The sequence below is a fragment of the Prinia subflava genome, chromosome 1 (genome assembly GCF_021018805.1).
Source record: "Prinia subflava isolate CZ2003 ecotype Zambia chromosome 1, Cam_Psub_1.2, whole genome shotgun sequence".
Lineage (NCBI taxonomy): Eukaryota > Metazoa > Chordata > Aves > Passeriformes > Cisticolidae > Prinia > Prinia subflava.
The window spans coordinates 49,600,665-49,626,391 of NC_086247.1; the positions used below are offsets into that span (position 1 = coordinate 49,600,665).

The following is a 25,727-nucleotide window of genomic DNA, read 5'->3' on the forward strand; positions in this document are numbered from 1 at the left end:
TATCTCTTCAACTGTCATTACTTCTTATCTCCTTCTTTTTTACTCTTTTATTGCCTTTCAAAATAGATTATTTCCCTGGAAGATCGAATTTACAATCTTCTGCTGATTGAAATGTTTAAGTAGTGACTGATGAAATAAAAATGAGGCAGTTTGTGCAGCTGTGAGTGTGCAGGTATCTTTCCACAGGATCTTTTATATCCCTTGCCATCTCACCTGTGGGATATACTTCCACTTTTTCACCTGCCAGAGCTGTGGGGTTTCTTTTCGTCCCCTCCTCCCCGCTCCCACCCCTTGTGTGACTCCTTAATTCAGGTGAAGATGTGATTTGGAGGTTTAGAATAAAGTGCGCCATCTGCTTTAAAAAAAAAACAGTAATAAAAAGAAGGGAATCCGAGTCATAGCTCCTTTCATCTTTTGTGAGGAAGACGGCAGAGTCCGAAAGGATCACCCTGCATGACTGAAAATACCAAAGTTCCCTACAGTTTGATATTGCTGTACACTGGGTAACCGACTAGCTTTAGGTCAACTAAAGACCATGAGTAAGTTAAATGGAGCATCTACTGTACAGGTGTGCGGGTGTGTGGAAGTCTGAGTGCTGCATTTATTTGTCCCAAACAGAAAAGAAAAAAGGATCGTGCTCCTTTACATGAGGCAAAGTGGCAGCATCAGTACATGTGACAAAGCATCGTGATGACATGGGCAGACCTTCAGAAAGCAAGGGTGATTAGAGGACATCTCTCGGAGGACCGACAACTACGCCACAGCAGTGGAGTTCACTGGGAGCATCGGGGCAGCTGCGTACAGAGAGAGGGGAGGGGGAGAGGAGGGAGAGAGAGCAAGAGAGAGAGGAGGAGGTACAAATACTTTGTGGCGACCTTGAGCAGGAGCCTAGAGGGGCAGATTATACATGAGGCTTGCCAGAGAGAGTCCTCCCGGTTGGATCCCTTCATAGCCTGGTCTGGGCTTCGGGGATGTATATCTCAATGCTTTCGGCGCTCTCGGTAGCTGAGTTCTGGCGGACCGATGCAGCGCGCTTGGCAGCCATCAGCCGTTTCCGGGCCTCCTGACGCTGCGAGCTTTCCAGAGAGCGTTCTCGTATGAGTGGCACCTGACCTTTCGATGGCTTCTTTGGCACTGGAGGAGGGACCCTTCTCTCCTGATCAAAGCAGAAGGTTAATGGCATTATACAGCTTCTCAGGGAAAGGCGGGAAAAACTAGGATATATCAGTAGTTAGAACACACATTTTACCTAAGGTTTGTTAGCTCTTATCTGCCTTTCTGTCTTCAGTCAACTGGCTTTTGTGCTCAAGGGTTCATAAACATAGGACAAAGGCAAAGGGGAGGGGAGGGCCGGCCGCCGTGCTACTTCTCCTCGGGGACGGTGCTGCTGGGGCCGAGGCCCCCAGCGCTACCTGCTCAGTGCCAGGGACTAGGAAAGAGACCGACCTCCCGCCACCGGCGTGGCCGGGAAGGAACGCTGCTCTCAGCAGAGGAACTCTGCAGAGCCCCAGCTCCTGGGCCACCCTCTTCTATCCGTGCACAGCGCTAGATGCTCCTGCAGCACGGAGGTGCCATGGCTTTGGCGCTCCCAAATGCAGATGGGAGCTAGCTGTCTGCAGCTGGTGCATCAGAATAAGTAGCTTTTTAAAAAAACCCACATATTTATATATCTATTTCGTAGCAGTTTAGTGACTGCTCAAAAATCCCACATTCAGGGTCTCACTGTGCAAGCTCATACACTCTGGCCTTGTGCTAAATAAGGCACGAACCTACATTCAGCTAGAAATAGAAAATCTGGTAGGAAAAACTTAAAAACCATTAAGAGAACATGCATTAATCATCATGGTGGCAGCTAGCTCCAGATACGTGACCAACAAGGAGGGCTTTTATGTATATCCTGGTGCATGTACACACACATACACACACAAAAAAGAAAAAAACCAAAACCAAAAAAAACCACAACCAAATAAACCCCTCAGAGAGGGATCTCTCCCGCAAAAGAAAAGTGTATTCAGAACTGAATTTCAGGCATCCACAAAGACTTTGTCAAGTTAATTAGATTGTCTTTTAAGTTACATCCCCTTCCAACTGTGAACACGGTCTCTGAGCGAAGGGATTTTATCACACTACAAAGGTCCCATTCTGCCCTTTCGTTTTCTCTCATGCTGCTCACAACAGCTTCCATGGCTCAAAATATAAAGGTGCTTAGTTACACTTATTCATACTTTGCTTTTCCTCTCCGTCCAAGGATTAATCTATGCTGCTTAAAAAGGGCCCAGTGGCAAAGGCCAAAGACAAATATCAATTCCACAGAAAGTTTTTTCTTCCTTTTTTTAAAATCCTTTTAAAGAAAGGAGATGATCTGTTTCATCTAAAATCATAGACAAATGCTGTTGAAACAGGAACACAGTGTAATCTTTAAAATCTTTACCTTCCTACTGTAGGTCCCTTTCTTCAGCACTACTTAACTTCCTTTAAACCGTTATAGTCTTCTTTTTGTTGGAAACTCTTTGAAATGTTTTTCAGAAGCAAAGAAAAGGCACATTTTTTTCAAGGAAAGATCTCATTTCATACTGCTGCAATTGCAAACACTCAGCCTACCCACTTTACTGTAAAAGCTAATGAAAGACCATATACCAGCATTTCTGTGCATGCATGTTTGGCAGTTTTAACTTCCTTTTCTGATAGATACTGGAAAAAAAAAGAAGATAAGAAAATGACTTGCCTTCAGTACCTTGGGCTAGGAAAACACATTCCCATTCATTCCCCTACAAAACACACTAGGTGTGCACAAATGGTGTGAACATGGCACTCCTAAGTCAGGAATGAGTACTTAGTCTTGATTGGAGGAGGAGGAATAGTGCTACCAGCACTGCCTGTACAAGTTTCCCGCTGCAAGATTAACGGGGTTTGATATTATTATGGTTATTTGTCCAAAAGAAAACACCACTTTGGTCATTGGAAGCCAGCTGACCGTTAAGTTGGGATAGCCAGGACTCCTGTCTGAGCCACTGTACCTGTAAGTCGTGCTCCCCTTCCTTCTGGTGACCCTACCTGTTGGCTGTATTCATTGCTACCAGACCAGTCACAGTGGAAATTCAGCCACCAAATTACATACCTATAGGAGTGCGACATTAGACTGTTGGTTCCTCTAGGAATGGGTCTGTGCTCTAAGGATTTTCTGAAACATTTGTGTATTTTGGCTCACCCAAGTGCCGTTTGTCTTGAGGTGGATAGTGAGGAGAAAAAAAAGAGGCGATGGTGCCAAATGAGAATGTAAAGTGAAATGTGACTCACACTTGGAGATGTGGCAGTTTTTCATGGTGACAGAAGACGACTATGTTTACAAAAAAAAAAAAAAAGAATAAAAGGAAAAAAGCCCCACCAAAGCCCTTGATGATTTTTATGCTACCTCAGGTAAACAACAATACCAGGAAAGTGAATGTGTTTGTGAAATCACCCATTTAAAAAAAGCCCAAAATAAATAAAAAACAAACAAATGCACAAAAAAAGGAGTCATTTTTTTCACATAACATTTTGGAAGGCGTATTTTTGATATTGCTGTTTGCAATCTGGCTACCAAAGTCAGCGATGGTCACAGTGCTTCCCTAGTTTTTTCAGTAACACAACCTAGAACTCTTGCTGTATGCAATAATATGAACCGTAAATGTGATTTATTTAATTTTAAGAATCAATATATAAGGCAGGTCCTTCCAACGATTGATCGTCTAATACGATTAAATGTAAAGCTTAACAAAGTACCACATTCCCATTATCCAATTCACAAAGACAGATTTGGTTTAAAAATATGCCTGAAACATATTACAGATAATATCCCAGATGATTATTATGTAAACATTGTTATTACAATGAAATTAATTTGATATGAGCTTCATTTCACATTTTTAACGTCAACGCTGCAACACAGAGGCCTATTTAATCTGTCCAGTATTTGTGCAGGGTTTTAAATGAAGCATACAAAATCTACAGTGTTCTACCTTCTTGTCATGAGGATCCATCTGTTTCCAATTATTGGCCTTTAACTGATGAAGTTCATCAAATTTCATACTAATATTTTCTATGGACAACTGCAGCATATCCCAAAACCCTGCTAAATCCTGGGAGGTCGGCCGTGGATGTGCATTAGGATTCTGTGCAACAGAAGAAAAAAAACATGTTGGCTTTAGTACTTCTGAACGTAAAGCATTCGTGCAAATGGTTACAAATCTCGCTAGCAAAGCAATTTGAGCAGATCCAGGTGCTGAGTAAGACCCAGAGAGAGGAGCAAAGCAAAGCACTACTTACTGGCGGGTTTTATTTCGAGGAATCTGGCTCGGCGTTGAGCTGCTGTGCCCTGCCAACACCCACTCACCAAAGGCAGAGGTACCCCCCACAGACTAAGGGTAAAGGGCCCCTGTGGCAGGATCTGTCCAGGGATGCACTTGGGAACAACTGGTGGCAATCCTATCTGGGCTGAAATGAATTGCAGCCTCCTCTTCACCTTCACGAGGAAGGATTCCCCACCATGCTCACACTTGTAAAAAGGAGTGATACCTTAGCAAATGTACGTCTCCCGCATGTGCAAATAGTGATATACCAATGTGTGAACACTTTTTCTGTGCTCTGAGAATGTAAGGTTTACAAAAATACACTAAGTAAAATTATCTCTTATACACCTCAGGCCAATTTTTTTTTGTTTGTTTGTCAAGAATAACTGTTGCAGGGTGCAAAGCTCAGAAGATTACAGTAAACCCATTTATACAGGCAGATTTTTGGGAAGAGTGAAACTGGGACACAGGTGGGGAGCATTGCTTTGTGTGTGCAAACTTATCAGCCCAAGAGTGCTGCTCAGAAGAGCACATCTGGACAGTCAGCATCTTCAGCACAGCTTGGGCCAGATCCAAGAAATCCTGTCCTTCTGTCTTTCAGTGTATCCCAGTGCTGAACACTTTTTGCATGCAGTGGATGTACACGAAACCATCCCTGCTCCACTGGCAAGGCTTGCATGAGGGAAGGATTTCTACAGGATGTGTCTCTATAAGCTGGTTCCCAGCTAAAACTAATTAAAATGAGACGTTGCACACACTCACTTCAAGAATGTTTTTTCAGAAATGGTGAGAAGTTCCTTTACCAGTCAGCAAGGCTTCATGGGTGCTGTGGCCTTCTCAGACTACACTGGTATATTGTTATTAATTTTGTTGTTAATAAACAAATTACTAGTGTCATCTTGCATGATGTTTTTACATGGCTCAGGTTTTATTTTGCTTTTAGTTTTTCTTCTTCCTCTTCAGAAGCAATAAACCCAAAAGAGTCAGTTGGTTGCCTTATAAAATTTCTACTTGTGCCATTCACAGGGTTTTGGCAGGATGATCATACCATGAAAGGTGCAATTGTTGAAAACAATAAAGTATATATTTTTAGAATCACAAGGAGACCAGAGATTACACTTTGATTCCGAGTTTTTCAGTGCTTGACACTAGCAGGTTGCCCAGTCGTAGACTGTCAATTGCAAAGATGTGCAATCAGAAGGCTTTTTCAGTTTTTATATTAAGAATTGGAAGTCGTATTAAGACAGAGCCAATTGCTGTTGCGTTTGTCCACTGAGGCAGATTTTAGTCTGGAGTTTTTCCAGAACACCTGGGAAAGCTCAATTCAGGAGATTTCTGATCCATCTTCAATGACCTTAACGTGTTTTACTCACCCACGTGCCCATGAACATGAGGGTCAAGGGACAGATCCTTGCTTCTCTGAAGTCAGTAGCAAAGTCTCAGTGATAGTTCACCCAAAGCTTTTTGCTTTTATTTTAAGGCTCTCAAGCTATTGTAAAACTCACACTGACTCTGACAAGTTTGAGTTACTCCCAAATTCATATCAAGGCCTTTACTGGAAGAACTGCCACGCTAGTCAGTTTGGTTTATGTAGGATTATTCACAGGGTTAGTGAAAGGCACACATTGGTATCTAGCAGAAAAATTACGTACCAGGTTTTCTTCACAAAGTTCTCTGAACTGGTAAAATTTCTGAGCCATGAGAAGCTGGGCACTGCCCACTGCAGTTCGAATTTTCCCTAGAACTGAGAGAAAAAGACAGTAAGTCACAATGCTTTCTTTGCTGCAGTCAACTAAAAGCTGATTAAAAAAAAGAGAAGAAAGCTGTGCAGCAGTCAGCTCTGGCTTTCAAAAGCTATGTTATCTTGCAGTCACAAAAAGAGGAAAGTTGATAAATCTAAGGTCAGATCTCCACGAGGCAAAAAATATGTAAAAGGTTGCTGCATCTTACTCTCATTCCTCCAGTGAGACCAGTTGTAACCAGTTGTACTGACAGTGTAAACGTGGCTAATCAAAAGCTTCTGCAGGCTGTATAGAGAGCTCACCAGAAATGTCACCACTCGTATCACTGTGACCCAGGCTCAGGCTCTGAATACAAACCCAGCTCCCTGCACAAGGACACGCGGCTCTCAAACCCTGTTTGCTTCTCCACTTCGCTTAGCAACTCGGGCCTTGTTGTCAGGTGTAGCTGAGTGTTTCTGGAGCAGAGCCCCAGAAAGGGGATGATTGTTTTAGTGCACGCCAGTGAATCTCATCTGGACCCTCTGAGTACTTTCCATGAGCACAATGCAAGGCTGCTTCTGCCTTTGAATTCCAACGCCCAGGAGTACTTCAGGGAGCAATCTCACCCTGGCCTCTCCTCCTTGCTGGTGGCTTGGAGGGAGGTGTCAAAGAGTCCTAGCGCAGCTGGCTGAGGACTCCATTGTCCAGACAGCTGGGTGCTTATTGCCCCTTTGGACTGACCGAGTGCTGTGAAGGGCTGCAGTGAACCAGAAGACAGCCCATAGTAAATGCCTCTGAATAAAGCAGGAGCTCACACTGTTTTGGTTGCATTCAACCTCACTCAGACACTGGGATTTTACTGCTGCCAGGGGTAGTTGGGAATGCACTGCCCAAAACCGAGGCGTAGACTGGTGCATTCAGAGACTCCCTGGGGAGTTCTGGTCCAGGGGGTGACCCTGTGTGTGCACCTGTACATGTGTGTGAACACGTGTACGTGTGTGCCTTAGTGTGTGTGATAAAAGAAGCAAGCATGCAGAAACACAGCGGAAAGGCAGACGTGGCCTCAGGTGGCAGTAAGACAGTGAATCCAGAAAACAGAGTGGGATTTTAGGGACCGTGGAGTGAAAGAATTGATGCTTTGAAAATTAAAATAAAAAGAAAGCAGCTACCAGTTTGTTTAAGATTTCTAATGCTCAGAAAAAACCCAAAACTGTCTTTAAAAAAACAGGTTGGCATCACAGATTTATCTAGCTCCTTCATTAATTTTCCATCTCAGCTGAAACAATTTATTATTCCCAATTCTCTGGCTAACAAGTGATTAAAAAATATATTTTTTTAATTTATTTATATATTACCACTCCCTTAATGAAAAACATGAATGGCAACCACTGTGTCACAGTTCTCACTATCATTTCTACTCAGAGATCTTTGTATTGTCCCAGCCCTCAAAGAGACACAGCAACTTTTCCGTGACAAATTTACAGCCTGGATATACAAGACAGGTGAAGGAGGAACAGGAAAAACAAACAGATGAAAGGCCAGGTCAAGGTGAGTGAATTGCTGGCAGAACCTAGAAGAGATACCTAGCTGCCATCTTCTGCACCACCCCTTGGGCACAGTCACTTTTTGTATAAAAGCTAAGGCAGCATTAACAGAGCTCCCCTGGGAAAATACTGCTAAGTATTTTGATTTACCACAACGAAAAATAAATAAACAAACACGTACATACATAAATACATGCAACCTTGCTATAACCCCTTCTAACAAGCATTTCATTGGTCCTGTGACTGGCTGGAGTGCTGGCTACCAGAATGTCACCATGCAGTGCTTGGTAAGAGAACAGCCTCTCCAAGGGTTTGAGTAGCCACATGTTAAGCAGACTGGCCCAAATACTCATGATAAACTGAAACTTGATACACAGTAATTCAAAATCTGTGTTCTCCTCCTTCAAGGCAAGTGGTTTTTCCTTCACCAGCCTCAAAGCTCACTTCTTAAGGCTGTTGAAGGAAAAGTGGGATGTGAAGTTCATTTATACTTCAGGCATACCAAGGTGGGGGGGGAGAAAAGGGGGAGGGAAGAGAGTGTCTTTCACATTTTTTTCAGAACCTATAGGAGAGAGCTCTGGGAACACACACAGAGCCCAGACTTTCATTTTGTTCCCAGAACTCAGCTCAGCACTGCCAGGAAGTGGCCGTGAGCTGGAAGATTCAGGGAGCAGAATATTTTCAGCATATTGCGCAGGGAGTTTTGCACACAACTCTCATTATTGTTACCAAGGCTTGCGTGTCTAATTCTATGCACACAGTGCTGAAAATGGACCCCTTGGTGTGTCTAGTCATTTATGCAACCCAATATGCAAACCACTCAACTGAAAGGACTTTTCAATAGTAGGAGGAGCTACTCAGAGAGCTTTCATGTGGTTCCCATTGTTATGAAAACTCTTCCCACTGAGTATATTTGGGAACAGCTGCCTCATCTGGAGCTCGGCCACTCTGACGCTTCCCAAGACTTGAGAAGGGGAGAAAAAAGTCTCTCAACTTCTTGGGATTAAAAAAAAAAAAAAAAAAAAAAAGATATGAGGTGGTCTTTTCCTGGAAATCTGCACCAAATGAGGTGGAAATCACATCCCAAGCATGAAGAAATGTATATACAACTTGTTGATGATGGATGGGAATGTGCCCCTTTCTTTTAGGGAAGAAGAGCTTAATATTCAGAGATGTCAGCAGAGGGAAAAGGAAGTCCTTGTCCTTGGCTGCCTAGTGACTGGCTATTTGCCTAAAAACCATCATCCCAGCTGACTGCGGGATGCATGCTGATGCTGCTCTCTATTGTTGCCACTTCTGCTGTAGCTCTGGCTGTATCTAGTCAAGTGTCACTGATTCCTCGCCCCTCAAAAGCAAGAGGTCTGTTAATGTGCAACTCGTCAACAACCAACCCTGTCACGGAAGTTAGGGGGGGAAAAGACAAAACACAAAGCATGCAAAAAACCTGAAAGGAATGTCTCCAGAAGACACAAAGCCTTATCAATAGCCTAAGTCTTGTTTCCAAACCCACATTGCTTTCAGTGTTTCAAGGCACAGTGCTCATTTTGCTTACTCAGTCAAAATCTCTGGTGCCCAAGAGAAAGGCCAAGGTGTAGTGAAAAATCAAAAGCAAAAACAGACCAATAGATTTTCTTAGAAGAAAAGCCTGCAAGGTTTGAAGCCAAATACCAAGAAAATAAATGGAATTGCAACGATAATACTCAAAACATATCAGAAAAGAATCAGAGAAATCTTTAACAGCAAGGGAGATGGGGTACAGGAGGAAAAACACATAAATATTCAAATTGATGTGTCTGTCCAGCTAATAGGATACAAAGAAAACATATAAAACCCAGCAACAAAAATTCCTGACCCATCAAGATGCAATCATAATGGATTTAAACACCTATATAATGTTATTCATATCTTCTTTCTGTTCCATATGCGGCTATACAGCATACTCAGCACTGTTGGATCTGAGTGCCTTCTAGTAATGCATTAAGCAACATTGTTAACATCCATCATATGCTTTGATGCCACCCCTAGCCCAGAGGGAGAAGTGTGTGTACTGCAGTGTTTTGTTTTTATAGTTTGAATTTTTCCTTTTATTTTTTCCTCCCTTCTTGCTTCAGCCTATCTTCCTTGTAAATCCGGTTCTCTCCTGTGACATTTTCTAAGACATGGACAATTATGCCTATTCTTGAAGAACTTATAGCTGTTTTGATGGAATTCAGCCACTGTGGAATGCCTCCTCCCTATTACTGTTCTTATCTCAGAATCACAGAAAATTACTCTAGGACAGACACATGACAGTAAATATCCTTGTGTCTTTAACTCCCTAACATGTTCTTCTTTTAAAATATTCTTTAAATTAGACTTGGACTATGTGCCGTTCAAATGGTAAGTTCTTTCTTCTCTTGGTTCTAAGAATTGCATAGGACCTGTTTTGAAATTGTAGAGCTCTATGTATTTCCCTCCTCCATGTTTTCATCAGAAAAGAAATTAGGAAAGCAACAAAATAAAAGAATTGTGAACACAAGCCAAAAAAAAAGTTATTGTCATCTGCTCTAACTAGGAAGGTGACTGCGTGTGTAACAAGGATAACAGAATATAAGAAAATAACAAAACACACCTGAAGTGATGTGAAAAGTAATCACATAGAAGCCGGGGGAGTTTTGAGAAGAGGCAGCATTATTGAGGCCTTAAAACCTCAACTGATGTATTTGCATTTGAACTTTGACACGCCCCAGGGTCTAACAAGTGACAAAGGAGGCACTTCAGGACTCCAACTATCAAATGCTCTTAATGTGAAAACACCTAGTTGATAGGCAGGGCCCAAGCTAGGGAAGAGAATACCGGGGACTTGCTCACTGCCCCAGGAGCAAGTGGCAGGAACAATAGCTGAAATTACAGGGACACAGCCTGACATTTGCGTTGCAGATGTTGGCTGGGCACGATGCATATGAAGCAATTCTGCCACAGAGCTGTCACAATCCACTTCCAAGCCAGGATGGACCAGCATTTTAGCCTATTCATGTTGACAGACCTACATTTAAATAATTCCAAGCATGACAAAAGCCAGGAAATTCAAAGTTAAACCTACTGCTCAGGTCTTAAGCTCAGCTGTTAAGGAGAAAACAGCCATATGGAACAAACTAGGGAAGGAGCAGTCCTTTCTTTGAGTCATATATACTTACAGGAGTGATCTCATTGAAATTAATAGGGCTGTCTGCATGAGCAAATGCTGTTCATTTGGATTAAAGAGGTTTCCATGTGTTCTCTGACTTACTTGGCTTTTATTAGCACATTTAATGTTTTTTTCCCTAACTAAGTCATTTCCTTGCTTGTGGATTTCACTTTTTGCCTTGCTAGCCTCTGGGCACTGGTAGGGCTTTCCTTGCTGGCTTTCCTTTGAGAAACCCTCGTGTACGGAGCAGTCCCTTCTGGGGACAAAGAAAACCAGAACAAGAAAAGGACGAGTTGGGCATGTGGCCAGAGGCACGTAGCCAGGGGGATTCCAGCAGGACTCGGCCACATGTCAGGCTGGTGACCATCCCTCTGCACGGCTGCCCCAGCCCACTGCAGGATGCAGCTGTCTCACTCCTCGAAGCAGCAGAGACCAGGACTGCTTGGAGAAGCCCTGCAGAGGAATGGCAAATGGTTTTTCGTGCTTATGGCTGAGACTGAACTCACGGGTCTGTTTTTCATTTGCCATGCACAACTATTATGAAAAATGTACCTTTTCCTAGACTTTATTCTCTTATGTCTAACCTTTACTTTTTATGTTTTCTTTTGAAAAATCAAAACAAACCAAAACAGCAGTGTGCAAGCATTGCATAATTTGCCAGAACTGGATGAATTTGTTGAATGTTGGATGACCACTGCTCTGATCCTGAGCAGTGAGATTCCTGCAGATTTGAGGTCAACCTTTAGCCCAGAGGGCTACCCTACACACGCAAGTGATAATGACCTGTCTTGTGAGAGCCTTGGTTTTCTGCTTTAGTTTTGACTTGATTGGCCTGGCTTGTCTCGCCACTAAACCCACATTACACCTGACTTGTGGTGAATCAAGCCTGCTGTTTGCTTCCGATGGTTATCTTTACACCAAAGCCACAGTACAACCCCATGTGAAAGAGAAACTTCTGGAGGGGGGCGGGGGGAGGCAAAATGAAGATTTCTCACTCTTCCAAGAAGGTCAATGCTCCATGTGAAATACAAACAACAGCAAAAAAATGATCCAAATACAAGGCCATAGGAGTATGTTCCCGTGCCCACCGCTGCTGGGAAAAAAAGTGATCAGAGCTGTGCAGGGAGCCAGGTCTGATGCTGCTACTTTTGTGTGTAAATGATGACAAAAGAGGCCTGAGCCAACAGTCACCAACAACTGTGGTGAGGCTCTAACTATTTGAAATTTTGCAGGGGAGAGGTAGGAGGAGCAAACAGATGGTTGAGGAAAAAACAACAAAAAAGTCAGCAGTTGATTTCACTTGAGGCCTGATCCAAAGTGTCAATCAACTCTCACAAGGTGTTTAGCCTCAGATGTGTAACATCTCTTTTTTTTTTTTTTTTTTTTTATGAGAGCCCAAGGGTTTGTAGCCAACTCCCCTGTAACTGCAAAATACACTGAAATCATATCAAAGTGTGAGTGGTGTTCATCTGCCTGTCACACATGCTGTGGTTTTATCAGAAAACGATTTCAGATAAAACTGGAATATACTGTACAATAAATAATTCATGGCGGAAGGGAAGCCACATTTCTCTCTACATTGGCATTTCATCGTGCAGCCGCTGAACCACGGCTTGTTTTTATACAGAGCAGCAGACTCCATTTCCCGGCTAGAAACATTCAATCCCATCTGGTAGATTCATTCCCAGCTAGATAATACCCTACGTATCCGTGTAACATACAAGCTACTGTCAAACAGCAGCGAGCCGTCTCCCCGAGACAGCTGTTCCGCACAAGGGCCGCATTGTCTGGAGGAGGCGCGGATCGTTTTACGTGGAGCGCCGGGGGGATGAGCCCTCTGTCAGCTGCCACGGCATCGAGAAAACCTCGCTCATCACACGTTCTCGTCATTTTGTTATCTGGCCAAACACATGCTGGGGATGTCAGGCTGGAAACAAAGGATGCATTCCCTGCTCTGGTTATGTTTCATTAGGGAAAGCAAAGCAAATGCACCTCGTCTCCTTTCCTCCCTCTCTCTAAAGTTTATAGATGTATGAAAAAGACGTTTTTCGGGGCAGGGTTTGCAACAACCAGGCTTTTGTTCCTGGCACTGCTGAACGGGCAGAGTGGCCCCGGCCATATGCTTCTCCTTGGCACCAGGTAGAGCGGGACGTGCTGCGCCGCAGCTGAGAGCGCCATGCAGCCTCCGCGGGAGGCAGCTGCCACGTGCCACAGCAGCCGACAGCCTCACGCAGAAACAAGTACTGCAACAGTGCCCACCAAACCCAGGTGACCCTTTCCCTCCCGCCATCTCCAGCGGTCACAAGAAGTGCCGGGACACGTGCCAGGTGTGCTGTGAGGAGGTATTGGGAATAGCCAGCCAAACCATTCCTCTTTCTTCCCCGTAACTGACTCCTCCCACAGATTGCTCAAAGGGCCCTTTAAAACTGTCTTATATCAAAGACACCAAGACACTGAGAGGCAATTCTGTACAGATATGCACTTTCTGCATCTATCAGCCTCTTAAAATTCACTTCATGTTCTTCTCCTACTGCTTTATTGGTGCACCAACTACCTTGGTGCACATATAAAATATTTATAGTTTTTTTCCAGTATTATCAGTTCATAGAATGACAGAATAGTTTGGGTTAGAGAAGACCTTTAAAAATCATCTAGTTTCAGCCCCACTGCCTTGGGCAAGGACACCTTTCACTAGACCAGGTTGCCCAAAGCTCACCCACCTGGCCTTGAACCCTTCCAGGGATGGGGCATCCACAACTTTCCTGGGCAACAACATTCCAGTGCCTCACCATCTTCATCATAGAATATATTTTTCCTATGTCCAGTTTAAGTTGTTATGACTCATTAAACTTGTGTGTTTCCTGTTTGTTATGTGTGCACACTTCTTTTTCACTCTAAATTCTCCTAGTTCATGAAGTTTGTTTCTTTATACTACAGAAACAACAGAGACACTTTTATTCTGATACATGTTCAAAGAGATTTTTGAATGCACTGATGGTGTGAGTTGAAAATGAGATTTAAAAACTCTAGAAAATGGGCAATCTGGATCTGCTTTTATGGTCAAACCTTCCATATGTTTTCTTCAGAATAAATTATTAGCCTATTATATATCATAAACTTTGTAGAAATAGAAAACCTTTACATATCTTAAAATTCAGATTATCTTATACTTGCCATTAAAATCAATTTCCAGTTGCTCACAATTTTTTCTAACTTTGACTATCTAGATCATACCTTTTCATTCACTGGATTGAATGGAAAGTTCCAGCAGAAACAGCTTATGTATTTCTAAGAATTTTTTTTCCAGTGTTAATTTCTTTCCTTTCATAAATCAAAACCTTTACATTTCAAAATATTCAAACTTCATGCTTCTTGAGAAGAAAGGTAAAAAAAAATTTAAGAAGCAGTTCTGGAGCTCAAGTAGTAGTCCTTGCTTTGGTAGAAGCTAATTTGGGGGTTGGAAAAATATTACTTGTATATCCAGGAAAATATGCTTAGGTGTGCCTAAATTATATAAAGCTGAATCCTCTATAAGCAGCTGCTCCTTAGTGTTTCCCAGAAGTTCATTTCTAAAATTTGAAACAGCTTTATTTGCAAGGAGGATGTTTGTAAGCTCATAGATTTACCTCTGTCTAAAGTTGACAGCTAGCAATAGTACTGTTCCTTGTAAGAAAAATAAATGGAAAAAAATCCCTTCCATTTTTACTGGGAGAAAAAATTCTGGACTGGGAAATACATGCTGAGCCCTTCTGCCCTAATTAGAGTGAATGAATAAGATGTGAACTATTCAACCCTCAACCCTTCTGAGTAATGAAGGTTTACTAGACAGTCTTATTACCTTACAGGTAGGTTAATATTGCTGACAGTGGTGACAACTGAGATGTAGTCTGCATGTGTGTGGGTTTTTATCACACAGTATGGAGAGCTTGTTTTATTGGGATGGTCAAAGCAAAAGAGAACTGCCAGGGATATGTAAGGAGGCTGGAGAGGGGAAGACAATTTAGAAGCATAACTGAAATCTCTTTCAGTTGGGAGAAACATCTAAATACTCTTACGCCAATCACCAGCCGAAAAGGCAACTGAAATATTCATTTAATATAAAGGAACTACAGTCTGTTAAACTATATTCTAAGGTTATGAGAAGTGATTTCAAATAGAAGAGTTAAGAAACATTAATGCTACAAGATCCCTAACCACACTCTCCTAATTATCCGTTGAACTATGCAATCCCAAAAGCTAATACCACTGGAGTTTCAGAAGTGTCGAGCATTTGCATTCCCTGTCAGCTTTAATAAGGATTATTATATACATACATACAGTCCTTCTGGGAATCACAACCATAGCTTCATTAGCTAAGTAAGAAAGGGCACAATACAGAATTCACTGGAGTGAATTTGACCTATATTAAATACTTCTTTGCAGATGCAATATTATTGTGTGTGGTTACTTACTGTCCTCAGGTAAGTTGTTTTCACGTTCTTCTCTCTCCATCTGTTGGCACCAACCCTCCATACGATCTCTCTCCGCCTGAAGTAGCTTCAGAAACCAGTGGCCATCTCGTGGGCACACTGACCTTTGAACAGCTTCCAGAGGATCTTCAGTAATAGAGTCAATCCACGGGTCAGGAGGAGGTAAAATTGACGGATCAAAATCTGTCTCAAAGTCATCATCCACTGCACATGCATGGTAATGGTTTCCTGACCCTTGTATGCTAACAGTAGAGGTGCTTGCATCTCGGGAAAACTGTCTTGATATTTGTCCAGAACATGTATCGTCCTCTTGAGGGTCGATTATTTCAAAGTTCTCATGGAAATCCAGGTCTGCTTGCACAGCTGTTGTTACACTATTAGATCGTGTAAACCTGCGAAAGCTTTGGAGAGCACAAACAGAAAATGTTTAGAAAGTTTTTTCTAGATAACTCGGTATGGAAGGACTTACTGACATTCTGCCACTCTTCCTAAGACTGGCAGTCACACCTCTCAGTGCTACACTCAGGTGTTTTTTTTCTAGAAATGATCAGTCTAAGTTTCTTTTCTCATTGCAAGCAAACAAACAAGTATTTCTCTTTTTCCATTAAAGCTCACTGTTTATTGAGACAAGGACCTCTAATTGTTACGTAGTTTAACAAAGCCAGAGGCCAGCCCAAGAGAGAGCTAACAGTGCCAATAGCTCAGGACTTTAGGTTACTGATTAATGAAAAGTTAAGGGGGCCCAACTTTCAGAAGTGGTTTATCTTTCAATTTTTAAAACTCCACCCCTTTGAAGTGTGAGATGTGAAAACAAATCCAAATTCACAAGCCACATTTAAAAATCACACATGTGAGATCAGTAAGATACTAATACCAATGAGTCTACTACGTATGTAAAATTATACATTCCATTTATACAAAAAAGTACTTATAACTCAGATAAATATTTTTATTGCTTCTTCATAATTACTCTTCATACTTATAAATCTGCCATCTCTCACAATTTTAGCGCCCATTGCCAGTGTCCAGACAGTCTATTTTTCACATTCAAACTTCAGTTTCAAAATGATCTCTTTTTCACCAAAGCTAGTGCTCTACCTGTCTGTGTTACCCTCATTGTGATGGCTGCTCTCCTGTAGGCAGCTTCCTCTCACCTTGCAGAGTTCCCTTGTGTTGGGGCATCTGAGGGCCAAGAACAACCCTGAGGGCAAAGGCAAGATCAGGGGAGAGAGGAGGTTTGGGATTTTTTTAATGCAAACAGCCTTTCAAATTCTGCAGTCCGAGGTATCTGATGTGAAAGGCTGACAGAGGAGGAGCGCAAAGAAGGGTAAGGAGTGAAAGACAACTAATGTTGTTGCAGGGGGTGCTAATGAGAGCCCATTTGATCAGCAGTGAATTGTGGAGGGCATGAGTGGAAAACAAGTGAGGCAGACTGCTGTCTTGCCCCACGATGAAAAAGAAGGTAGAACCATAAAGTAACTAACATAGATGTTTCTTAAATCAGTAACATTTAGGGTTCAGAATTAACAGTTTTGAACTGAATGGGGACAGATTCCCATCTCCTCTTCTTACAAATCCAGAACACCTGTGCACTCATGCAGCCAGTAGTTAGTCTCCAATTTGTTCTCAATCTCACATCTACACTTGAAACTAGTGTTAGGACCCATCTCCCTGTGTTACTTTGGCTGTTTTGCCCTTGCCAGTTCTGTCTGAGCTCAAGCAGCAGTGAAAATGCTGAAGAGATGGTAGAACTGGATGCCATTTCACTTCCTTTCATTTATATTCCACCTTCCACTAAGAGCAATAGCCAATTAGACAAGTACAACTGATGGCAAAATTTCATCAAGTATATTTAGTCTGCAGCTGGTGAAGAAGCAGATGGAAGGATGCTAAGGGAGAGTTTAATGTCCTATACACCTGGTGCATCCAGATAGCTCAGGAGGACTGTCGCAGGCTTCAAGGAGGATTGTAGTATGTCCTGCTGATAGAGGAAATTAATGTCTGTTGATCTGGGGCTTTGAGTGCAGTAGAGCAAAGTAAAACAGGAGTTGAGAAAGGTCCTCCAATTAAAAAAAAAACAAACCAATTCTTCTGCAGAAGAAGGCTCAAATTAACATCTCAGCCATACCAGTCACAGGAAAATTTTAATAATAGTTTGTGTACATATCTTTTTAATGATCACAAGCATTTTAACATAGTGCCTGCTACTTGCAGTTCTTCTGAAACAGACATTGTTCAATGATACAAAAGTCATGGTTGTGCCACTGTAGTAGTGCATGATATGCACCAGCAAACTGAAGAATAAAGAGTGCTCAGAATTCTTCAGCTTGGTAGGATTTATCCTTTGGAAAGCAGAGAAAAGTATTTTGTTATGGACTGATACAGCAGAAAAAGTTAGAAAGGGAGGACAAGGGTCACTGTGGAGATGGAATCCCTTCCAGTGGAGAAAAGGTTTAGAAAACTGATGGCTGAGGAAGACTATAAGAGGTCTAAACTAAGGGATGTTTCACCATTTCTCTGAGTGCAGTAACTGTGGGGAGGAAGGCAGACAGTTGCAAGGCTTAGAGGTTTAAAGATCTACATCTAAAGAAAGGAAGTACTTTTTCACACAATGTGTAATTAAATTGCCACAGAATCCTGGAAAAAGCAAAGGTAAAAATAGGTTCAAAGAGAACTTGATCAAATCCACAGGAAGAGCCATTACACATATTCATATTTGGTTTAGGAAGTCCCTGAACAACAGAATACTAAATTGGGAAAGTTTACTGGGAGGAGTAGTGTTTAGTTCACAGACTTTATACTTTACACATACTCCTTTATACTTTTGCTAAGTATCTGCTACGAGCCCCTGGCAGAGAAAAGCTGTCATACTAGTATTAGTGATTAGAAAGACACTAGGCTGACATTACAGTGACAATCTATCGGTCCAATTTGTGTTAGTTTTTTTAGAAATTGCTTTAATTTGACCACCAACCTGACAAATCCCTTGTCTGCACTGAAATACACAAACGCACGCAAACACACACACAAAAACATGTGTGCCCACACAGGCACGTGCTGACTGAGGATATCTTTTTAGTCATTTAGTCAGGGTTCACTGAGAGCCAAGGCAGTAGTACACAGTGTACTTTTCCACACCTTCCATAGCACTGGTGAGAAAAGCAAATGCCTTAGTCCAGGCTTGCTCTTCTCCATGTCCCTGCCTCCACGTCACAGCCACCCTCTGCTTTCTGCAGTGCCCCAGACTCTGACACTCTTCTGTTTCAGATGACCACTTGTGTTTTCAGTTAACACCCTGGCTTTTCTGTGTATGCCAAAACCCAAACGTGAAAGCATCAAAGTCTGCTTGACAGGAGGACGTATTGTTGGAGGCTCTACATTTCAAGTCTTTCAGGAGTGTACTCTTACCGGGTTCAGGATGAGCTAGTACCACCAAATCCAGACTCTGCTTAACAAACGAAATAGAATGACCTACTTTTTTTGCCTTTGTTTTATCTATATAATAGTATGCTACAGGTTTGCATGACAGTTTCTTGGCACTGGATCATGTAACTTATCTGCCTTGAAAAGAAAAACAACTTGGCAATAGAATATAGCATCAGTTCAAAATTAAGAAAAGACTTCCAAGGAAATATAATTTGAATAAAATGAAAATGCAGGTAGGCACTTACTATCTGCCTGCCTCCAACACTTCTATATAAAATGCCTAATAGATGGTAATTGTACTCCCTGACACAGCTTCCTCACTCACTTCTAGGATGTTTTACAAAATACCATTTGTGTCCCACATGAGACTTTTTTGCTTTCAGTTAAAACTCCATACTAGAGGCGAGCTGTTGAAGCTAATGACAACATTTTTGCTACTTCTACCATATAAAGCATTCAGAAGTTTACCTAAAAACAGGAAAAAGTTCAAAACAGAGGTTTGCTTCTTCTCTTTCAGGCTTGGCCCTTTTGTAGTCAGTTGTGCCCTGCAGGCACAAGGTGTAATAATTACAGCTTCAGAGAACTGCAGCAGATATCTGGCCTAGGGTGCAGAAAGCCATGAAACCTCAGACTGGATTAACCAGTATGGAGAACAACAGAATGATGTGTTTTGAACAACAACAAGGTCACTTGTTGGCATTCAACTCTCAGCTTCTAAGTCGTTGGCTTTCTTTCGCAAAACATGTTTGCAATTCAACTTAGGTAACTTAATTCATTCCTAAAAAAACCCCAAACCCAAAATCCCAGAAAAGAGCTGGATTTCAAACCAACTGATGCATAGTAAATCTCACAGGTATTTAGGTTAAACTCAGCCTTACTTTACCCACTGGCTGTCCTCCTTCTTGGTGGTGGGCTTCTCTGCTAAGGTGGCAGCTGCTGTCAGCAGAACAAAACTAACTGTAGAAGGAGTTGGCAGATATGGCACCATGTTCCTAATGGCAGGAACAACATTCCTGCTCCAACCCCATTCCTTGATCATCTTTGTTCATCACATTGTTTTAGGCTGGTTGGTTTATTTGCTGTTTTTACCAGCTCTTGGCCTTTGCATTGCAGAGCAGAGATGCTGGCTGGAGTGCTCAGCCTCCCTCCAGGGCTCAGTCTGGGGCAGAGAGGCTATTGCCAACCAGCTGGTTGTGGTCAGAAAGTTATGGCCAATTCTGCCAAGGCCAGGCGTGCATCAGCCCACCAGCTGGCTGGGAGCCCCAGGGCTGTTCCTTCAGCTCACAGGCAGCTGTGGCCAGAGGAGGAGATTGGCCCTGTCAGAGCCAGGGCCTGCTTTGCCTTGTGTTGACTGGAGCAGCAGTTCTTCCTCCAAGGATGCACACGGTGGGAGGGGATGTGGGAAACCTACCAGGGTGGGACTGGCCAGAGAAACTGCAAGGGACATTTAAAGGTCATCTAGTCCAACCTCCCTGCAATGAGCAGGGACATCTGCAACTAGATCAGGGCTCCAAGCCCTGTTCAGCCTGACCTCGAATGTTTCCAGGGATGGGATACCTATGACCCTCAGAATTTCTCACTGGAATGGCTTCCACCATGGAGAACATGGATAGCCAGAAAATGACGCTAAGAAAAGCCATGCAAGTAGTTCACAGAATCACAGAATATTCTTATTTGGAAGGGACCCAAAAGAGTCATCAAGTCCAACTCTTAGCCCTGCACAGGACATCCCCCAAATGTCACATCACACACTTCCTGCTTAGCTTACCCAAAATACAGACTTAAAAGTTCTAACAAGCGCAGCGTTGAGAAGTTTGAGTTAGACTGTAGGCTGGCTTATTGTATAGGGAAGACACTAAAACCTGAGTATTTTTTGTTGAACAAAAACAAGTAAGTAAGCAACCCCAAAAATCTACAGGAAAAAACCAGAAAAATACGAGTTTATATAGTATAACAAAATCCAAAGATGTGAGGGTTTTTTTTCCCCCTGGAAGAAACAGCACAGGGGTTTTGTTTGATTGTTTACTTTATGTTACCATATCGTTGTTTCAAATGATTCCACTTTATACCATATCAAGAGATATGCTATGATAGGATGTACTTTGTGTATTAAAGATCTTGTGGTAAGATCCACTTTTGTGTATCACAATATGGGGGCACCTTCCTCAGTGCCCCACAAACCAGAGAAGAGGGAGAAGGACCATCTGTCTACTTGCAGTCTCCTATGGCAGTGTTCTTACTCCAGAAACTACCATTGTTTCAGTATTCAAAAATTCTTTGTGATGGCAAACCAGGTACAATTACCAGCTGATTGTACATCTAGAACAATAAGTGAGACAATTTTGGAGGTGAGAATGTAACAGGAGGAGATCTTGGGGCAGGCAAGATAAATTGCAAGAGACACTAAAACTGATTATGGAGCTATGGGACTACTGAAAACCCCTTGTTCACGAAGAATGCATGCTAATTGTTTTTGGCAGAATAAATTATTTCTTTTTTTTTTTCTGCTTCAGTGGAACTGGTTGACTTCTAACAACTCAATTATCTTCTGTAAGTGAGGAGGGTGGTCCCTTGAGGTCAAGAAGAAGTTACAGGTAGAAAGAAAGGACAAACAGAAGTGGACAGAAATTGAAGTGCCTTGAGATTGCATGGATGAATTTCATTAGGTACACTTTTCAAAACTGCCTTGGAAGAAAAAAAAAAGAAGAACATTGTGGTTAGGGTTTTGTCAGTTAAGGAAGGTCAGGTGAGAGATAAAAGATTAACAACAGTAAGATCATGAGATTGAAAGAAATGCATACCAATTTCTCTCCAAAAGAAAGACTGGGCAGAGTTACTGTATAAATGCTAGAAATCACAGAGCTGCAGGTTGGGAATGGGTATGAAAAATATTCCTGAGAATCGGCAGCATAAAGAACTGAGGATAAGATAAATAGCAGCAATGGATCCAGCTGTAATGTGGTCAGGTAGCAGGAAGCACATTTCTCCTTAGAGCAGTACGAGAGGAGAAGGCAGACTGAGGCATTGTCTTGGCAGGAGGCCCACGATACAGAAAGTGAAGGGCCAATGGAAGGTCTGAGGCAAGATGGAAGATTGAAGAGAGAGAGCTGTCCTGTGAAGATGCTCTGTTTTTGAATTACTGTGATCAAGAAATGGAGGCAAAATGTTTTGCTTACCTGGTGCAAACACAGAAGAAGGAATATTTAAAAGGACATGAAGAGGTAAGACTCCCTGGTGTGACAATGACAATTGTATGAGGTGAGGGAAAGGGGAAGGAAAGAGCAGGAAACCAAGACTGAAAGTTGTGGTAGGATTTTGGTGCATTAGGCAAAGAACTTTCTTGTTTTGTAACAGTGTAATTAATAGCTTAGACTACCAAGGAAACACGATCAATTTACTGTACTTATCCTTCCTGCTGTGTCATTCTTCTAATTTTACATTTACTTAGTATTTCTGAAGCCTGGAATATTTTTAAAAACATTGATTTCTCAAATATTCTAAAATAAAATTCTAAATTCTAAAAGCTAAAAAGAGCTTTTCTTAGGCTTTGCAGATGTTATAGTGCAGGGACAGTGAAGAATATACTGTATTTACAATTCTATTCCTGTAACAGATAGTCAATACATTGTGCTCTGCTGTGTTACAGGGAAAAAAAAAAAAGATTTTGAATGCCCAACTGTGATGATAAGGCCTTTGTGTCTTGAGTGCACTCATTTTCTAAGGATTAGGGGCTGTCCTTTATCAGCCAGTTCACTTCTGAAAGTCCATGATAGATTGCTGCTTACCCCTCTGCCCCAAACAGCAGCAACCTTAACTTCATCAGCAAGGAAACCCCAAACACAGCTGTCAGCAAGTAACACAGGAATATTTCTTTCTCAGGGCACACTATCACAGGCAAATCTTACCTTTTTCTCTGGAGCAATAGAAACTGCAGTAGAAAGAGGACTTTGGAAGTAAGGTATTTACAAACAGCCATTCCTTTCTTTCTTTCTTTGGGGGGAGGGGCAGGGTTGGGCTTTCGGGGTAGTTATTTCCTTTGTGTCCAGGCTGAAGGGAAATGGTCCTTCAGCATCCATTCTAATGTGCTCATTTATCTAGTGCTGGAAGAGCTGCGGGTAAATGGGGCTAAGGTCTAACACATAAAGAAATGTCTGCCAGCAAGAGATGTTTTAGCAGGTTAATGAGGAACTTGGTAACAGCCTAGCAGGGTCATTGCAAAATCACATTTCTTTTTGCTGAAATCACTTTAGCCTTGTAAAACCACAGGAAAATGCTCTGCTACTTTAGAGGAAGATTTGGTTGAATTGAAGATTGTGTAGATAACCTGCTACTTTTGAGTACTTTTAGCAGATGTAGGAAAAAAAAAACCCAGTGTGAAAATGGACATCTCCACTGGCTCCTACAGTCAGCAGGCCAGAGACACGGGAGAGGGCCTGAATTTTGCCAGCTCAGATTTGCTGCACCCAGGTTTTCTCTGGACAAATTACAAGGATAACTTTCCCTGCTGACAAGTCATACTGCACCCAGGCTTTGCCCATGTCACAGGAGGGTGCTGAGAGTTAACAAGAAAGTGGCTCCAGCATCCACAAGTCACACTGTGCCCAAGTCTGAGAAAAGAGAAGCCAGTCTTGTGTGGGTGCCTGGAGTCACAGCAACACTGGGCAGGCTGACACACTCAGAGGCAGGGGGAGAGCCTGGCTTTTCTTCAGCCACTGAGTCAGTCGCAGTTTTGGGAAGGAAATAAGATTGGCAGTTGTGGTCAAGCACTCAAAAATTTTACATGTCTCCCAAGTGCTCTGCACAGTTATGGAGCCCTGCAAAGTAGCTGCAAATTTGTCATCAGAAAGAAATGTAACCCTTAAAGACAGTTGCTCTAGTTTCTTTTTGCTTTTTTTTTTTTTTTTTTTTCTTGGAGGATATTTGTTTACTAACTCAGTATATAGTGCAGACTGTAGGGAGAACAGAGTTTTACAGGCTTGCTTTGTAAGCCCAACTATTTTTTTTTTTTTTGCAAGGGAGCAATTGTAATGCAGAGATGTCTGGGTGAGATACCTGAGTAAAAGCATTCAGTTTGGCTCTGCCACTGCACTGCTACGTGTGGCTGAAATTATTGTGCTGAAAAACAAGCTAAACTTCTCCTCATCAGTTCTAAGACTAATACTATACTCCAGTTGCAACACTGTCTACTGTTTAGGTAGACTTCCTGGAGGAAAAGAGATTATTAAAAGTATATGAGCCCTCAAAATATATGGCACTTCTATTTCTCTCACTGGTCCTGAAAATTTCTCTCTGAAAAACAAGAGCTACAACATTTATAAGACTCAGCTTTTCAGCTGGGTGATCTAACAATTCATCCAGGAAGCAGGTTTATGTGGTCATGTGTGCAGGAACTAGGGCTCTTAAAAATTACTTGCGGCATAATTATTTACTTTAGAAAATCAGTGTTAACTTTTACTTACCACTTCTCCTCCTCTACTTGAACTCCTATGGACTGGAACTTACTGGTTGTTTTATTGTCACATGGTATGGTGGATTCTTCAGCACCATCAACCTTTAAAAACCCAAAACATGTCAGGTAATTATAATGTATTTTAGCAGAGATATCAATTGGCTATTTGCAGTTTCTATGCACCTTAACTACTCAATGTCTGCACATAGAACTTGTACCATGAGTTCCTTCATCCAATCAGTTTCTCTGTGGTGTGCTCATCTCTGATGTGATTAGTGAATATTCATTATTCTTAATCTATAAAACATTTCTGGTAAGACAATATTCAGCCTGCAACATGCAGATGGATTTTATCTGGTATTTTATGGAGGCTGAATGCTCACATTTGTCAGAGCACATCTCCGAGCAGCTGTAACTCTAGATATTGTGTCTCGCCATTTGTTTGATTTTACCTTCTATCTGTATGTGCATGCATATGTGATCTCATATCAAAATCATGTGTTTATTTTGTTTAAATGTTAGTGCCTCAAATCAGAGCACTGCAAAGAAAAGATTTAAAGAGTCTTGGATGCATTTTCTTTCCTGCTTCATCTTGCAGACAGGTGGTCCCCAGGAGCATGGGCTGGAACTTAATATCACGTCTCCATCTTCAGCTCCATGAAGAAATTTGTGCCAACAGTATAATGTTAAAATTTAACCACAGATGTGTCTTTGAACAAAAGCACAATATTCTGGGTCCAATCAGTGTAGTTGTTAATTCTCAATGCTATATGGATAATCATACAAGAAAAACATTTTCCAGCAGACAGAATTTTTGGGCCATAGGAGTGTCATGAAGTGACCTGTAGCCTCAAATTGACCATGGGTGTGCAAAATATCCAACTGTAGTGGCTGTTCCACCAGTAATTTCTTGTTGAGAACCACCTGACCAACCTGTGCAGGCAAAATGCTCAGTGAGGGACGGGAGGTACAGAAGCTGTTCTGTGAGGTGAGGTACTTCCTTGATACTGGGGGTTCTGGGGAGAGAAATACACCTTAAATCCCATAACTGACAGAGTGTAGCAGCCTTTTGACGGAAGGGCTTTTCTTTGCTTAACTTTGGTTGTTTGCTCAGCAGTTTACAGCAAAGCCTTGCAGTGTCCTAAGAGTGACTGAGGGGTGTAGAGGACACACATGAAGGTTCATTAGAAGTGCACACTAGGTATATTTGGCAGAGGAGGAAGAAAACCAAGAATACACCTGTGGCTAATGCAGCTTGCCCTGCTCTACAGAGATGGGTTGAACTATCATTAAGGTGTACACTTGGCCTGAGTTCAGACTAAGCCTGAACTAGGCTTCCTTTACTCCGTGGAGAGAGACTGACTCTATACTGCCAGTCAGAGGACTGACAGTGTACCTACCTCCTTTAGGACAGTTGCTTGTAAGAGAAGTAATTTCTGGCACCAACACCTATCTCAAGGTATTTCTACTCCCACACTACCCCTTCAGCTGTACCAGCACGACTGCTTGTGCAACGATGCTGCAAAATGGATCAGACAGCAGACTCGTGAAGTAAGCTTCTTTTATCTGTGAAGCCTGTCTGACTAAAAATATCATTGATGTGCACATGTGAGGGTGGCACCAT

General features: G+C 42.2%; 1 protein-coding gene across 4 annotated transcripts in view; it reads right to left on the reverse strand.

Moving 5' to 3' along the window:
* Positions 1-946: 946 nt before the first annotated feature.
* DLGAP1 (DLG associated protein 1) overlaps positions 947-25,727 on the reverse strand; it is a 400,953-nt gene continuing 376,172 nt past the window's right edge. For all 4 annotated transcript variants that reach the window (XM_063396014.1, XM_063395993.1, XM_063396003.1 and 1 more), the window contains 5 exons: positions 24,114-24,205; positions 15,211-15,629; positions 5,981-6,072; positions 3,999-4,151; positions 947-1,156 (listed from right to left, as the gene is read on the reverse strand). In XM_063396014.1, coding sequence (XP_063252084.1) covers positions 947-1,156; positions 3,999-4,151; positions 5,981-6,072; positions 15,211-15,629; positions 24,114-24,205 — 966 coding nt within the window. The remainder of the gene's footprint in view (positions 1,157-3,998; positions 4,152-5,980; positions 6,073-15,210; positions 15,630-24,113; positions 24,206-25,727) is intronic.